The 15,942-nt window shown below is 44.4% G+C and overlaps 1 protein-coding gene across 4 annotated transcripts in view; it reads right to left on the reverse strand.

The window, feature by feature from the left end:
• NVL (nuclear VCP like) overlaps positions 1-15,942 on the reverse strand; it is a 1,303,574-nt gene that overhangs the window by 64,168 nt on the left and 1,223,464 nt on the right. For all 4 annotated transcript variants that reach the window (XM_069608641.1, XM_069608644.1, XM_069608642.1 and 1 more), the window contains one exon: positions 6,120-6,199. In XM_069608641.1, the coding sequence (XP_069464742.1) occupies positions 6,120-6,199 (80 nt within the window). The remainder of the gene's footprint in view (positions 1-6,119; positions 6,200-15,942) is intronic.

Below are 15,942 nucleotides of genomic sequence, written 5' to 3' on the forward strand. Positions count from 1 at the left end.
TTCCCCCAACCGGCGAACCATGGGACATGGCCTCATGACTGAGCGCAAGCAGATGCGGCAGTGCCTGAGGGCAAAGAGGCAACTGCCCGAGCGGCTTTGGCACCTCGAGTATCTTGCTTTCCACTTCTGGTACTCCTCGTTGGCCCCTTTGACTGGCATCTCCCCTCGATCTACCAAAGGAAGAGTAGTATCGAAAGGAACCTCCCCCTCCATTGCTGTCCCCTAGGACGAAAAGGCAGAGGTTGGCGCACTGCAGCGCTCAACGACTTTGCTGCAGTTTCAGAGGTCTGCAACCTCTCAAGGCTCTCGTCCGCCTTGCTGCCAAAACTATGGTCACCATCAAAGGCATGTTGAGAAGCCGGGACTGTACATCAGGAACAAACCCTGACTTCCGCAACCACACAAAATCTGCGCATCACGGTGCTTGCCGCCATGGACCGGCTGACACAGTCTGCCACATCCAGACCCGACTGAACGGATTCACACATGGCATCCTTGCCATCCTGCACAAGGGCAAGAAAACCATTGCGTTCTTCCCCTTCGGGAATATGTTCAGCCGCCAAAGATACACAATTGCACAGAGTGTGGGTGAATCTTGCCAAGGCACAAACGGAGTTGGCTGCCTTTAAAGCCATACCCCCAGATGGAAATACTCTCTTTGCCCAACCGTCAATGCGCTTGTCGTCCCTATCCGGAGGGATGGTAGGATACACAGCCTGCTTAGCTGGGGCCGTAGCCGCCTGCACTGTTAGGCAGAAACCTGTGCAGTTCCCTCTGGGACCACTGCAAAAGATTTAAGACTACAGGTGTTGGCAGTAAACCCACTTGGTAGCAGTCTGTACCACACAGATTCACTTGGTAGCTGTGGCTGAGCAGTCAGACTTCCCTCAAGAAGAGTTAGGCAGTATACAGAGTATTCACAATAGGTCAAAAGAACATAGAACAAGTAAACACTGACCAGAGCTTGGTGTAAAAGAGATATAATTATTTATTTAAAACCACATCTAGAAAAACACACAGGCACTAATAGTAAGCAATTCAAGAACACGTTCACTAAAAGATATACACTCCCTTAGAAGAATATTAGACAAGTCTTAAGTAAAGCCCCACTTATTTTCAGACAGCGGTGAGCGCTTAACGTAGATGGCACTCTAATAATTCGTTTAAAAAGGGAGAGAAAAGCAGAGTATAATATGAAACAGATCCCAACACTTTTATAGGAACAAAACAAGAGAGGGAGGCAAGTAAAACCGTGAAGTTAGAGTTCAGTAGGCCGGATCCACTTTAAGAGGATCAGAACGAAATGTGTCCAAGGTCACACGTTCGAAGTGCACAAGAGTCTTGAAAAGGTTCAAAAAGAGTTGGTCCAACAGAAAGGGACCAGTTAGAGGGTCAAGGCGGCCAGCCCAGTCCAGAAGGTTAAGGGGTTATTATTACCTTGTAGCAATCTTTAGAAAGGGAGGCCTGGCAGACACGCTACCTTAAAGTGCTGAGAATACTCCAGCGGGGGCAGTTGTTCCTGGCAGCGGATGCAAGTCGGTGCTTCGTCCGGGGGAAGAGAGGATCCCGTCGGGGAGGAAGACAAGAGTCCGTTGCACTGCCAGGGAAGAAACCAGCCGAGGAGTTGTCAGGTAAAAGGAGCGGTCCTTTTATTCGCGGTCCAGTGGTAAGTGGCTATCCGGTTGCCGGGGTGCTTGGCACGGGCAATTCGACCACAAGAAGGCCTGGGGTGCGAAGAGAAGAAGGTAAACTGGTTGTGCCCACCAGTCAGGGGAAGAAGCCTCCCCAGCCAGGAGATATTCTCTGTCGTCGGGAAGTGGTGAGTCGGTTCCGCAGGGGTCCACCGGTCGTGTCGTCGTGGTAGGTTGGCTCAGCTTCTCCCTTGCCGGATTCTCAGGTCCTGTGGCGACTTCTGAAGTTCCAGTCCCCAAAGCCCTGCTTTTATGCAGCACACCCCCATTCACTCAGCCTAGCTGTCAATCAAACATGCTAAGTTGTGAGCCGGCCAGCTCACCACTTGGGCCAATCACACAAGAGTGCGACTTGAGTTACCAAGGTAACTCAGTCCAGGGTGCCTAAACCCCCCTCCCACACCCCCTGTGGTACCCAGACAGAGTGGCACCACTTTTGGAGGCTTCTGTGGAGAAGCCTGCCAAAAAGTAGAACAAAGGGCTCGACTTGGGCTGGAGTCACAGAAGCGAACACAAACGGCATTTTAGAATCGAGTCTTGGCAAAAAATACCAACTGGCGAATTAATATTAAATAAATAAACCAGCGGTATGTTCGAGGCTATGAGAATTAAATAATTAAAGTTGGTAGCCTCGAACAATGGGAAAATCCCATAGGGATATATTCGCGGTCGAATATAAAAAGTAGTTTCCACTGCCACCAGCCAAAACTCGATCAGGGGGGACGGAGACGTGCCCCCTCGACTAATAGACCCCGGGGCAATCGAATTGCCCCGACTAGTACGTTCATAATATGATGGTTTGTACTGGTTTCTGTTCATAATTTGGGACTAGTAAAGCCAATGGTGACTTTACATGCCCTGGGAGACAGTAGTCAGTCCCAGGGTATGGAGTCTATGGTGGGGTGTCACTATGACACTCCTGTGTTACTGCACAGAGGGTGCTGTGTAATGCACATAAAAAAACGCATGAGACCCTATGGAGTAAAGGACCCCATAGCCCATAAAACACATCAACAGTCAAAGGAACACCGTAAATCATGTCCAAGAGTGGGAGGAAAAAGAGTCTCACTCTTGGCAGGAGAAAAAAACAAACTCCAGAAATCCAGCAAAGCTGCTGGGGGACTCACTAGGTTAGGAAATTCAGCCTAAAGAGAATTCTCCCTAACATGCACCACCAAACTCTCCGGCGTGGGGTGCATAAACAAGTAGCTGGGGTCGCCACTGGCTGGACGGTATTTCTTCGGTAGCGACTTATTCACTGCCGGCAGACTCTCCGGAGCAGTCCAAGCCGCAGCCACCCTTCTCTGTAAGGCCATATAAAATGGCAGCACCGGGTCAGTGGGTGGACCTTGGTCCAATATATCTGTATGGTCATCCTGCAGAAAAACCACAGGTGGAGCAGACCACCCCAAGTACTCCGTCACCCTCGACTTCAGACACCTGTACGAAGACTCAGCGTATGTACCAGGCTCCGGCCTGCCAAACTCAAGTTCCGGGGAGGTGTCCAGACCACTGGCGTCATGCAAGGATTGACGCAGGTCTTCCATCTGGCTAGGACCATATAACAGGTCATCCGGAACCTCAGGAGGTACAAGCCCCTCCTCATCTGACCCTTCTTCCACCTCTGAGATGTAATGCAAAGGGTTGAACAAATCCCTGGATGAAGATACAGAAAAAGGCTCAAACGCAGGCCTCACTGATTTACTCAGGGCCTCCCTCGGAGGTTCCACGGCCCTCCGGGGCACCTCTGGTAAAGCCTCCTCAAAAGGCGCCGAGGGCGCCAATGGAATCGGAGTCGACGTCGAGCGAGGCACCGACGAATTCGACAACGGCTTTGAGGCCGGAGCCCCGAGCGTGTCCTTCGACGGCCTCGGCGCCGATGGCGTTGACGGCTTCCTCGGAGCCAGAGCCTCGAGAGAGTCCCTCGACGGACATGGCACCAATGCCTTCTTAGAAGGCCTCACAGGCTCCAATGTTCTCAAGTGCGTCAAGGACCTGGACCTGGCACGACTTTGGCGAACAACCTTGTCCGATCGGGACCTTGACGGCTCCCGATGATCGCACCAACCGCCTGAGCCGAAAGGCGTGCAAGTGGTGGCCCTAGCGCGATCCTTGCCGGCTTCTCTCGAAGGCACGGACGGAACGGTGCCCTGCGATTCAAAAATCGCCATCATCTCCTTGCGAAATGCGTCCCATTATGCCCGTGATGAATGCTTGTTGGGACAAGCCACCTGCTGTCTGGCAGAGTCCTCAGACGAGGACGGGGAAGGCGACTGGTGACGGCGCTTCCGAGAATGCCTAGACGAGGCAGAGGAATGGGCGGGACCCACTCTGAGAACGCGACCCCCCCTTGACTTACGCCGACACGGAGAGTCGCCCCTCAAATCGTCGATCGAAGGCCCAGCGGATTTCGATTTACGGGGCTTGGAAACCCTACCTACAGACAACTTCTTCCGCTCCCGCAAGACCTTAGACGTCAAGGACTGGCATTCATCGCAATCGTTGGTGCTGTGGCTCTCGCAGACGTCGTGCGGGTCCGTCAGGGACATCTTGGAACCGCAGTCCCGACACTTCTTGAAGCCCGACCGTGGGGTAGGAGATGACATTATCAAGTTAGAAGAACCGATTGAACAGGAGAAGAACCGAGGCACGCCGAGATTCCAAAGCGAACATGTTCGCGGAAAAAACAGAACTGAGGCTTCGGGCGTCGGGCGTCCTACATATAACATCCGGTGACGTCAGCCGTCGGAGGAGGTCCTCGAGGGAGCGCATCGACGCCATCAACGCAGAACATTTTTCTGAAGCAGCAAAGCTGTGGCGATTACTGTCAGATGTGGAATATGTCAGAGGACACAATCCCCTCGAAGCCTTTGTTTCTGCTTTCACAGTATCTGAAACTAAACTTGTATCCATCGTATCTGAAGAGCAGGTCGAACCCTATGCTGCCAAAACCAAATGTTTTCACTCTTGCCCTTATTATTAATGCAATGTTAACAGCTCCATGGATAGCTGGTGATTCCCTCGTGCCTTCAAGAAAACCAATAGATGATCTCTTCTTAAAAAGAAAAATACATGATGATCCTAATATTCCAGCATACTACTGGCCAATTGTCAACACTCTTTCATTGGAAAAATCATGAAAAAGGTGGTGGCCTAGCAGCCACTGGGATACAGTGAATCCCACAATCTCCCGAGTGGCCAACAATCAGGCTTTAGGCCTGCTCTAGGTATGGAATTCGGTTTCCTTTTTTTGAGTGATGAGATTTTTCAAGTCATTGGATATAACGAACCCTTCCATTCTGTTTGGCTTGCCAGCAGCATTCAACAATATTAAATCATGCTAATCTCATGTGGCTTGAAACCACCTTTGGTACCTCCCATATTTCCTTAAAGTGGATGTCCGGCTTCCTCTCTGGCAGGAAGCTTCAGAGGAGGTTTGGCGTCTTTCTTTCACAACCTTCCACTGCTAAATGGCATTGTTCCTGAAGGGTCCAAGCTGTCTCCCTTGCAATTTATTGCCTATTTACAACCTTTAGCGGATATCATCATGCCACACTTTGCTACCTTCCAAATCTATGCAGACATGAAAGATTGAGTTCATGCTCTGCGGTTCACCAACTGACCTCACCACATTCCTAACTCCTGGCCTAAGATGAATTGCCACAATGCAATAAAGACCGAGATCCTCTACCTAGGAACACCTATTCCACACTGACTTTCTCCTAGCCTAACCCCATAGGGTCTCCCTCCAATCTTTTCCTCCACTGCAAAGAGCTTTGGAAAAATCTTCAACCGCCTTCTCCCTCCTTTCAACCCCAGATCCATAAAATTATGAAGAAATCCCACTTTTAACTTCATGTCCTTAGACGAATTTTACCACTTTTTAACAAAATTCATAGATGATTCTCAAAGGCCTCTACTACTGTAACATTTTCTTCCCTGGCCTTTCACAAATTCATACTGCATAATTCCAGGTCTACGGCATAGACACCAGTTCCTGTCTGTACCATACTTTCTTACTGCCAATGGAAGCACCTTAAGGCAGCAAAATCACAAATTCACAGTATACATACCACCAAAACAACCCCCTTTGCACAAACTACACATTTTGTTAATTAACTTAAAACTCTCATTGACACCTCAGAAAGAGAAAGCGGTCCCTTATAAGTCTCATTTTGGACATTTGTTTAATGAAATAGCCTTTTTTCCCCCAGAGTGATTTATTCTATGCTTTAAGTTCAGGTACACATTGCAGACGGCTTTGCAGGGGAAAATAAATTAAAACGTGCAGTTTCAATGTAAGCGACTGTGCCTTCAATTCAAATACACTCCCTTCATGGATGACTGTGTTTAAGTTTTAGAATACCAGCCAGTCGCAACAAAAGAATGCTCAAGAGACTAAAGTATATTCACATAAAGGGCACTCACCTTCTTGGAAACAGATGGTTTCACCTTCCTAAAAGCTTCCTCGAAGTGTTGTCGACCAATCTTAATACCTCCAGACAAGCCTGATTAAAATAAAAACAAGTATTGGTTGATACTGCTTGTTCCTACAGGTGATAAGGCATACCAGTTATAGGTGGCGTATGAAGGTACAAAGTGTACATTACATGCTGACATTGGAGAAACACTTTTATCCAGTTGGCACTTGATCAGCTGCATTTGAAAAACGCTCCTGCTTTATCTTGTAGTTGTTTAACTCGCATACATTATTAATCTGCTGTTAATTCTGCACTGAAGGACATTTATTAATGTGACACAATGTCACTGTGTAAGTGAATTTACTGTGCAATACAACTCCCAAGCATTGCAGATTATTCATTCTTCCTCCAATACCCATTTGGGGCAAGTGCAATCTTTGTGATAAGCATATCTTTTCAGACATGTAAAAGGAATATGGTGTCCTGGACCCAAAGACATCCGGGCGCCGTACAAACATTACTTGATTACTAAAGCACAGAGAAGTGTTTGAGATCTACACCCTCATAGGTGGCTTGGGGTGGTTGCTGCGGTCCTGTTGTTCATCACTGGGCCGGGGAGGCTGGAATTGTGGTCGTGACTATGTATGTAAATAAGATGATGGCGAGATGCAGGATGGGTTCGATGTTGAGTGTATATTTGAGGGAGGGGTTACATCCTCTGTTGAGGAGTTACTGAATTCCGGTCTTGTTAGGGCCTAAGAGTATGAAGGCATTATGGAGCCCCTGAAATATTTGGATGTGGATCAGCAACTTGGGTATAAAACATGGACACATATTGTATAGAGCCTAAGACACTGTGGATAGAAAGGGCGCTGAGAGGCTCCAGTTGCTTGATAATATTGATGAGATTGGATTGTATAACTTCTGTAATAGGTTCAGGGGGTAAAAGGCTTTGTTGTTGAGCAAAACAATAACACAAAATAAAAAAAATAAAAAAGCAGGTAACAAGTAAGCTGAGAAGTCATGGGACGCCTCCATTCTGTTATGGCTCTGCCTAGGTAGGTTTACTCCAGAAGGCAGGTGGATATTAGTCCACTGACCCTGGAGGTTTTGACGAAAAACATGCCTTTATTTTTAGGACTGGCTGAGGAATCTGCCAAGACCCACAACAGCCTCGCTTCAAGAACCAATGTACTTTCTGGTATCCACCATACAACCACCTGGAAATGTGTGCCATTCACACCACAAAACCCCTATACACTGTTTCACATTAATAAATGCATTTAGCATTTGCCTAATGACAAAATGTCCCCTGCCTGAACCTTGACATTTGTGGGGAGGTGGGACCTTGGCTACTGGGTGCTACCACCCGCTTTATGTACAATGTGAGGCGTGGGGAAGATCTGCTATTCATACCCACAGTACCCAAGGCAAGGGGCAGGGACTGGTCATGTTGGTGCCATCGTAACATCTGCCCTTTAACAAATATACAAAACACCAATATACAAAACACCAAGTACAGGACAAGTACTGTTTGCTGTTGCTGCCTCGTCTCTTTATTCGTGACTTTTTTCATCCTGGACCTTTTTGGATTGTGCACGACGGAATTGCCCAACATCTCTGTCACGGCCTGGAGGACGTCTTTTAAGGGTGCACTAACGTGCCTGGCCTAAAGGTCTTTCCTGTTGTAGAGGCCACGCCCCCCATATCGTGTCACGCCCTGCAACCTGCGTCCTCAAGTACCGGTTGCCTCGCGCACCTGCGCCGCGCACCAAGTACAGGACAAGTACTGTTTGCTGTTGCTGCCTCGTCTCTTTATTCGTGACTTTTTTCATCCTGGACCTTTTTGGATTGTGCACGACGGAATTGCCCAACATCTCTGTCACGGCCTGGAGGACGTCTTTTAAGGGTGCACTAACGTGACTGTTTACCTAATTAATGCTACACACAGAGGGCTCTCTGTGTTACTTGACAATTCGAGCATTGCACAACTGTGCCTTTCACAACTGTGCCCCTTTCAAATTGTGTGTTATAAGCAGTGTTGCTTTACGGCTTGTGCATGGCAGTTTTTTCCTTTGTGCTCCTTTACTAAAAATCGCCTTTTCTGCTTTCTTCTGCAAAGGTCTTTCCTGTTGTAGAGGCCACGCCCCCCATATCGTGTCACGCCCTGCAACCTGCGTCCTCAAGTACCGGTTGCCTCGCGCACCTGCGCCGCGCACCAAGTACAGGACAAGTACTGTTTGCTGTTCGCGGTGCGTGGCGCGGGGCCTCCTAATACTGGTTTCCTTGTTGACAAAGGAGAATTAGCTACTGTGTGGTGTAGGCTTTACAATGGTGGTTAGTCTGCGAAGTAGTAAGAGCCTCGCTGAAGGCAATTCTCACGCAGGGATGTATGTCTCTAATCCAGTGCTATTACATGACTCCGATATGGATTTAAATTCAATCGCAGCGATTGGTGAAGATGGTTTAAATGATATAAATAACATCCCGTATAGCCTGCAACCACTAGCAGTAGAACCTAATGATGATGAATGCAATCAATTACAATTTGGTATATCTAATGCTCCTCCTGCAGATGGTGAATCATTTAAAAAGCCCACCATTAGTAATACTGATGATATAGCAAATTCAGAGGAGCCAGTAGGGAATTTGGCAGCTACTAAGAAAGTCGTCAAAACTTATGTGGCATCTAATATTATTTCGGATGTTTCTTATCTGGGCCCCGCATTGATTGGCGAATGGGAGAAACGCTGCCGGATTTCAATGACACCGAACTCACCTGTTGTATTTTTGCCTTCGGAGGTTGAACGCATCTGTTTGCATAATATTCATGATGGGCCCTCTATCAATTCATCTGCGTGTATTGATCCTTACCATCATGAACATGCAAAGCGACCCTCCTGCAGCTCGCCTATATTTTGTAAAACCTCTACTGATCCAGGTCCCATTTCAGCCCCTAAACAAATGGTGAATGAGACCTTTGATGAAGATTTGTGCTACGAGATAGGGGCACGATCATCACCAGTCAAACTTCAACAATCTAATCCCAAGGATCTAATTAAAGATGATGATCTAAGTAATTTTCCGGTGATTTCATCTCTCTTAAATCTTTTGGATAAGGGTCATGACTTAACTCACATGCAAATCAACTCCCTAAAAGAAATAGTGTTAACTCTCACTAATAAGGTTTCAAAAATTGAGGGCATGCTGATTTCGCAATCTGCTGTTCAATCAGAGAAACAGGCACTTATTGATGCATGCCTACTGAAAGCTTTGTCAATCAACAACCAAACGCGCATGAATCAATTTACACAAACTGATGATTCTCCTGTAACTGTGGTATTTGATTCACGCACGTATGCAAGAGCTGTAGTGGAAGGACCAAAGGAGGTATGCTCCTCTGTGACTTATGCTGGTTCTACTGCCTTAGTGGATGAAGTGAAACACAACTCTTGGATATTAGATGAGTTAGTTCGTTTACTAACAAGGCAAAATTTAGACTTAAAATTTGGTGGGGGACGTCTTGATGAGCATGCTGATGCTATTGGTTCTGTGTCAATTCCAAAAGAGAACACACCTAATAGCCCCTCTCCCCTGGTAAATGTCATAATTGAAGCCGAAGAAGAACAACGAAGAAACGAAACTATTCTCGCTGAAAATTTGGTAAAATTTAGTGAGAAGGGAGTCATAGTGAGTACTGAGTGTGAGGACTTTGATCCTGAAGGGTCACAGATACCTTTTATGTCACGCAAAATGAAGCGAGCACATATTAGGGCAATTAAAAGAGAAAATAAACTGAAAAAAAAGCTATCAACACTGGATGTAAAAAAAACGAGCCAGGCTGATAGCAAAAAAAATAAAAAAAACAAAAAGAGAGAGGCTATCGTCGCTGACTCGGATGAGTTGCAGTCCTCAAATCCAAACGAAGGCTCAGCAAACGTCTCGAAGATTGACTTGACTCAACTGAATGATGAATCAAAGTTAGTCCTAAATGTGGCTCCTGCAAATGCTTCCCATTCTAATTTAAAAAAAACGAGAACCTCTGTAAAGCCATCTGTGGTAGAGTTGGGATTGGTTAATTCAGGGCAGATGGCACAAGGCAGGCTTTCGACTTTTTATCCTATCATTGAAAAAAAAAACCACGGTTAAGGGTCAAATGAAGGATTCTGCTCCAGATAAGCTTACCGGGGCAGTTACTAAACAAAAAAAGGCCTGCGCTATGTTGACGGAAAAAAGTTCGGCAAGGAACACAGATAATCCCCGATCTGACGAGGAATCTGAAAATAACGACAACTGTCCAGAAAGCCAAATCGACTCAAATGATGTTGAGGGGGCATTTATAAATGCAGAAATGGATGTTACTGATACCAGAGAATCAGTTGAGAATAAGCCTCTGCCGCCAGGCAGTAATGATAAAGAAGAAATTAATTATGTATTTGAAAGAAATGTTAGATATTTTCTAGGCTGGTCTAGTGATCAGGCAATTAATGGAAAGCAAAGGTTGAACAGATCGTTTTTGTTTAATATCTTTAGAGAGTGCCCCAATCTAAGAACCCTCCGCATGGATGATATTGAGTGGCTAAGGCTAGCAAACCATAACAATCTCAGAATGATTTGTGCCCCTCATTCGGCGATGATACTCCGGTTATTGTGGGACCATAGAGAAGACTTCAAATCCAGCGGGCTAACCCTACATTTATTTAGAACGATTGAAGAAGCTGAGATATTTCTGAATGAAATGTTAGAACCTGAGGTTGTGAGTGGTACTAATCGAGCAAACTCATCAGCTGGTTCCGAACATACTGTTGAATTAATTACAAAAATTTCTGAGCTGATGGCAACCACTTCGAATATTTCTTGGTTGGCTCCCCTTATGTCCTCCATTCTTGATTTTTCTAACAAGCAAAATAAACAATAGACAAATAATGTCACAGCTCAGAAGGTTCAGAATCTCAAAATATTATCTTGGAATTGTTGTGGGAAAAGTAACCTAGAGAAATGGTCATCCCATTTTGCTTCAATGGGTCCGCACACTATTATATTCTTACAAGAAACTATGTGTGTCGACAAATTGAATATTGAGGGTTATTCCAACTTCTGTGTACCTGCTGTGAGAGGTGTAATTGGTCGACCGCTTGGAGGTATTGGTATACTCAATAACAATAACATAAATCACATGTCAAAGGTTGTGTACGCAAAACACGGAGTGTTGGCAGTTGAGTCTATCCTTACAGGCGCAATGTCAAATATAATGCTATTGGTATGTGTGTACCACAACCCAGCCAATGTAGCGATTGAGGCTGCATTGGATAACATGGATGAGCTACTTGAGGAAGCCATGGTTAGAAACCCAAAATATACGATTGTAATTGGGGGCGACTTTAATGCTTTCTGTCTATCAACGTCATCTAAGCTACTTCACAAGTGCAAGTCTTCCTCGCGAGCTTCGGAATCTATGGGGAAGCGTTGGGTCTCATATTTTAAAGATTGGAATATCCAATTGCTGGAATTTCTTACTGGCGACCACAAAGGTACATGGAAGAGGGGGATCCACTCCACTTATATAGACTATTTTTTTGTCTCATCCGCATGCATGCCTTTGGTAAACAATGTTTTAATTCACAATCAAACTATGAGTGACCATTTTCCAATAAGCACAAGTATTAGATGTGACCTGGCATCTTTAAATAAAGAAGCAGCGTTGGGATTGGTGACTCTCCATCGACCACAGAATTCTGTAGGCTGGTCTCCTAAAATGTGTAGAGAGCTTTCCTTTTTGGTTCATAGAGATGTGATTCGGGTTTATAACGGGGCTGAATTGTTTTTTGATGCATGTAGAAGAGAGGATTGGAACTCCTTCGTAATTAAAAAACATATTGACTATTTAGTCCAAAAAGTTCAATCACGTAACCCATCAGGTGAGAGTGGTTACAATTTGGAAATAGCAGCAATCAAGAGGGAAAAAAATCGATCTATTCGCGCTTTAAAGAAAAAAAATCTACAATCTTATCTGTTTCACTCCACAAAGATGGGTATCTTAAATGAACATAGGCATAAAATTGCATCTATAAAGTTTAATGCAAAACTATCGGCCAATCAGCAAATGATGAAGTATCTCATCACTCATGATACCAGGAATATATGGGCAATACTCAACAATAAAAAGGGGGCGTTGCTGAATGACTTTGCCTCCCCAATTGCTGCAAGTACATGGATCGACTATTTTAAATGCAAATATAGCTTGCCTGTCCAATTTAAGATACATAACTCTGGTATACTTGAGCAACATTGTAAGGATCTTATATTATTCTCTATGAATGAAATTGTTGAGGCCATCAATCTGCTCAATTATTCCAAAGCTGCCGGGCCTGATGGTCTACCTGCCTGTATTCTAAAAGATGACCCATATTTTTGGGGTGCGATTCTCTATACTAAATTTGTATATATTCTATCTACCAATCTCATCGCAAAATCTTGGCTTAACGCCATCATAATTCCTCTATACAAGAAAGGGAATCCAAATTTACCCTCGAATTTCAGACCAATTGCATTAATGGATGCCTCTGAAAAGGTTTTTTCTATAATTCTACTCCAACGACTCCAAAGTTTCATTAGGAATAAGAATATATTCTCAAAGTTTCAAACAGGGTTTCGTAAGTACATGGGGACTTCGTTAAACGCTCTCATTATCTCCCACATATTCGCTCAAACCAAAATATCAGATTCTGGCACAGTCTATATGGCTGCACTTGATATGAGCAGTGCTTTTGACTCAGTCATAAGAGAGGTTTTATGGTCAAAACTCTTAAAACTTGGTTTTCCAAAAAGATTGATTCAACTGATTGCAATGCTACACAACCACACGACGTATCAAATTAGGGTAACCAGAGATGGCGCCTTAACTGCTCCTATTATGACTATGACAGGTGTCAAACAAGGCTGCAATATGGCTGCCACTTTATTTAATCTATACCTTTGTGATATGGATATGTTGTGGAATGAATCTGGTATGTTTCCTGTGAAACTAGGGGAACTGAAAATTTCATGGTTATGTTTTGCAGACGATATCTTACTATTTGATCGCACTCCTAGTGGTCTACAGTTAAAATTGAATAGTTTTGCTAAATATGCAGCCTCTCACAATCTATCTCCCAATTCTTCAAAGTCACAAATAGTGGTTTTCCGGAATTTCAGGAAAATTAAATCGTACAAGTGGCAACTTAATGGCATTGATATCGAATGCGAAAACTCGATTCGTTATCTGGGGTATCCCCTAAATGTCCAGTACTCTCTCTTATTTTGGCAGAAATACCTAAAAATGAAGGTTTGTCCACTTGTGTCGATGATGAAGGTCATGCTGAGAACAATCTGTGAATTTTCATTGCAACCATTGATTGATTTTTATTTATTGAAAGTGGAACCGATTCTCTTATATGGGTTAGATATATGTCTTCATGATGTCGGGGTCATATTGAATCAATTTCAGGGTAGTGTGTGGAAAAGTGTATTGGGGCTATCTACCTCAGTTCCCAATTCTATAATTAGGCACGAACTTGGTCTAGTATCTCTAGCAGCTAGATGGGTTTGGCGAAAACTATCACGCTATGCTGATATTATGGCACCTCAAAAGTACTCTCTATATGTGGATGTACATGGGTTGGTTGTGCGGTCAGAATTAAAATCCATGTGTGCTTTTGTTAATCAAATGAATTCAATTCTCGTTGATTGTGATTGCACAATTACTGACCTAGTAATGAAACTTCCTAAAGTCAAAAGAAATCTTTTTGACCGGGACTGGTCAACCACTTTAGATTGTAACAATTCATATCGTCTGTATGCGGAATATGCCAAAAGGCCACGCAGGAGAGATATGAGATCGTCGTATTTGGCGCTATGTCCTTCAAGTAAGATACGGAGAGCATATTTAAGGTTTAAACTAAACCAATATCATACACTTGAAAGAATCTACATGTGGAGCATATATAAAGGTGCCTTTTCAACTCAACACTGTCGCTTTTGTGAATGTGACATTATTGAAACCATGAAACATCTTGTTATTGAATGCATTTTTTTTTAACAGGATAGGAAAAATTTATTGGGGAAATTTGCTCCGAAAGATTCTGATATCTCCAAAACATCATTATGGGACAGTTGTATGTATGGAGGGTCCTTGGTACTTGTCATTTCGCTAACTCGTTTGTTGAGTAAAATTGAAAATGCGTTAGAAAATGTAAATGTCTATTATAACCCCACAAGCTAAATCTGTGCATTTTAAGGTGTGTTTTATCAAAATCTTTGGTATGTCTTGCGCAGGCCAATCTTAATATGGGTATGGGAAGGTCGCGTGAAGTTACAAATTATAAAGCTACAATGTAATCTTCTGAATTAACAAATGCCAAATTTTAAGTTGCAAAAGAAACGGCTGATGATCTATCTGTCTGTCATCTGAAATTTTAATGAATAACTTATGAAATTTCGAAAGTTTTGTAAAAGTTTGCTTTTTGTAAAACTATAAACAAAACGTTAATAAAAAAAAAAAAAAAAAACACTACAGACTGAGCCTAAAGTAGGAACTTCACTGGTCTTTGCAGACAGGCCATGCGGTTGGAAAGAACTTCATGCAACACTTGAGGAAATTACACTGCAAACAGAATGGTAACAATGCTCATCATTGTTGGGTTGGGGAGAACAATACGCAAAGCAGAGGCCGGCAAAGCAATGCCAGCTCCACTGGTTGAATGCAGAGCCCCACAGGCACGCACAAGACTTAACATCAGTTCTATAGGTCGACAAGTGCAATATTCCAATGGAGGCCCAACATAAATAATCAGGTCTGTCTCAACAATAGTTGGCATCCTTGCCACTGTAGAAGACATTTTATGCCGGTAATGCCGAAAGAACATTACAACCAAAAATGCGAGCCCGGCATGATGCTTTTGCCTAAAGCATATCAAGAGGCTAGTCACAATATATACCAGCAGAGCCCCCTTATGCTGCTTGTGCCTAAAAATATCATGCAGCCAGTCACAACAATATATGCGATTGTTGACCCCCTGACCATACTCTTTGCACACAAAGAATATTAATGCAACTTATGTCATCGTTAGCCCGCTTCACTTCTGCTGCTTCTGACCAAAGAATATCATGAGTCAAGTGACAAAAATCTATTCCAGTTTTGAACCCCTTCACCACAATGTTTGTACCCAAGGTATATCAGGCGAACAGTGAAACCAATAATATATTTACCTGCTGTCCCCTTGGCTATCATGCTAGCTGTGCCCAAATAAAAGCATGATGATCTAAATCAGTGGTATTCAAACTGTGGGTCGCGACCCCCTAGGGGTCCGCGGGTGCATCCCAGGTGGGCCCTGAGAGCTCACCATGCAAAAAGATTTTTTTTTTTTTTTTTTTTAGATTGGAAGAAATGGGCAGGGGTGGCCCACATGGGCGGGCTGAAGCATGAAACTGTCTCAGGCAACAATGAAAAAGTGGCCCACAGTTGTAAATGGATATTCATTCCTTTAGTCACAGACTGGGCCTCATTACTACTATGGCGGACCAGTAACAACGGTGCTGGTAAGCTACCGGCACCGTTGCTACCGTTCCGCCATAGTAAGAGTTGTGCTCGTGGGTGCTTGACAGCCCCCGCCAGGTCTGACCTCAGCTCGTCGGATGCACCGGCACCGTTATTAACGGTGCCGGTGCATCCGAGCTCCCCCTTCCCATTTGAGCCATATGGGGCTCAAATGGGAATGGGGATCTACCGGCACCTTCGAAAGGGCAATTATCATGTCCGCCTAACTCGGCATGACCTAGTAATTGCCCATTCG

Source organism: Ambystoma mexicanum, chromosome 4q (genome assembly GCF_040938575.1).
Source record: "Ambystoma mexicanum isolate Mex_15411 chromosome 4q, UKY_AmexF1_1, whole genome shotgun sequence".
NCBI classification, from domain to species: Eukaryota; Metazoa; Chordata; class Amphibia; order Caudata; family Ambystomatidae; genus Ambystoma; species Ambystoma mexicanum.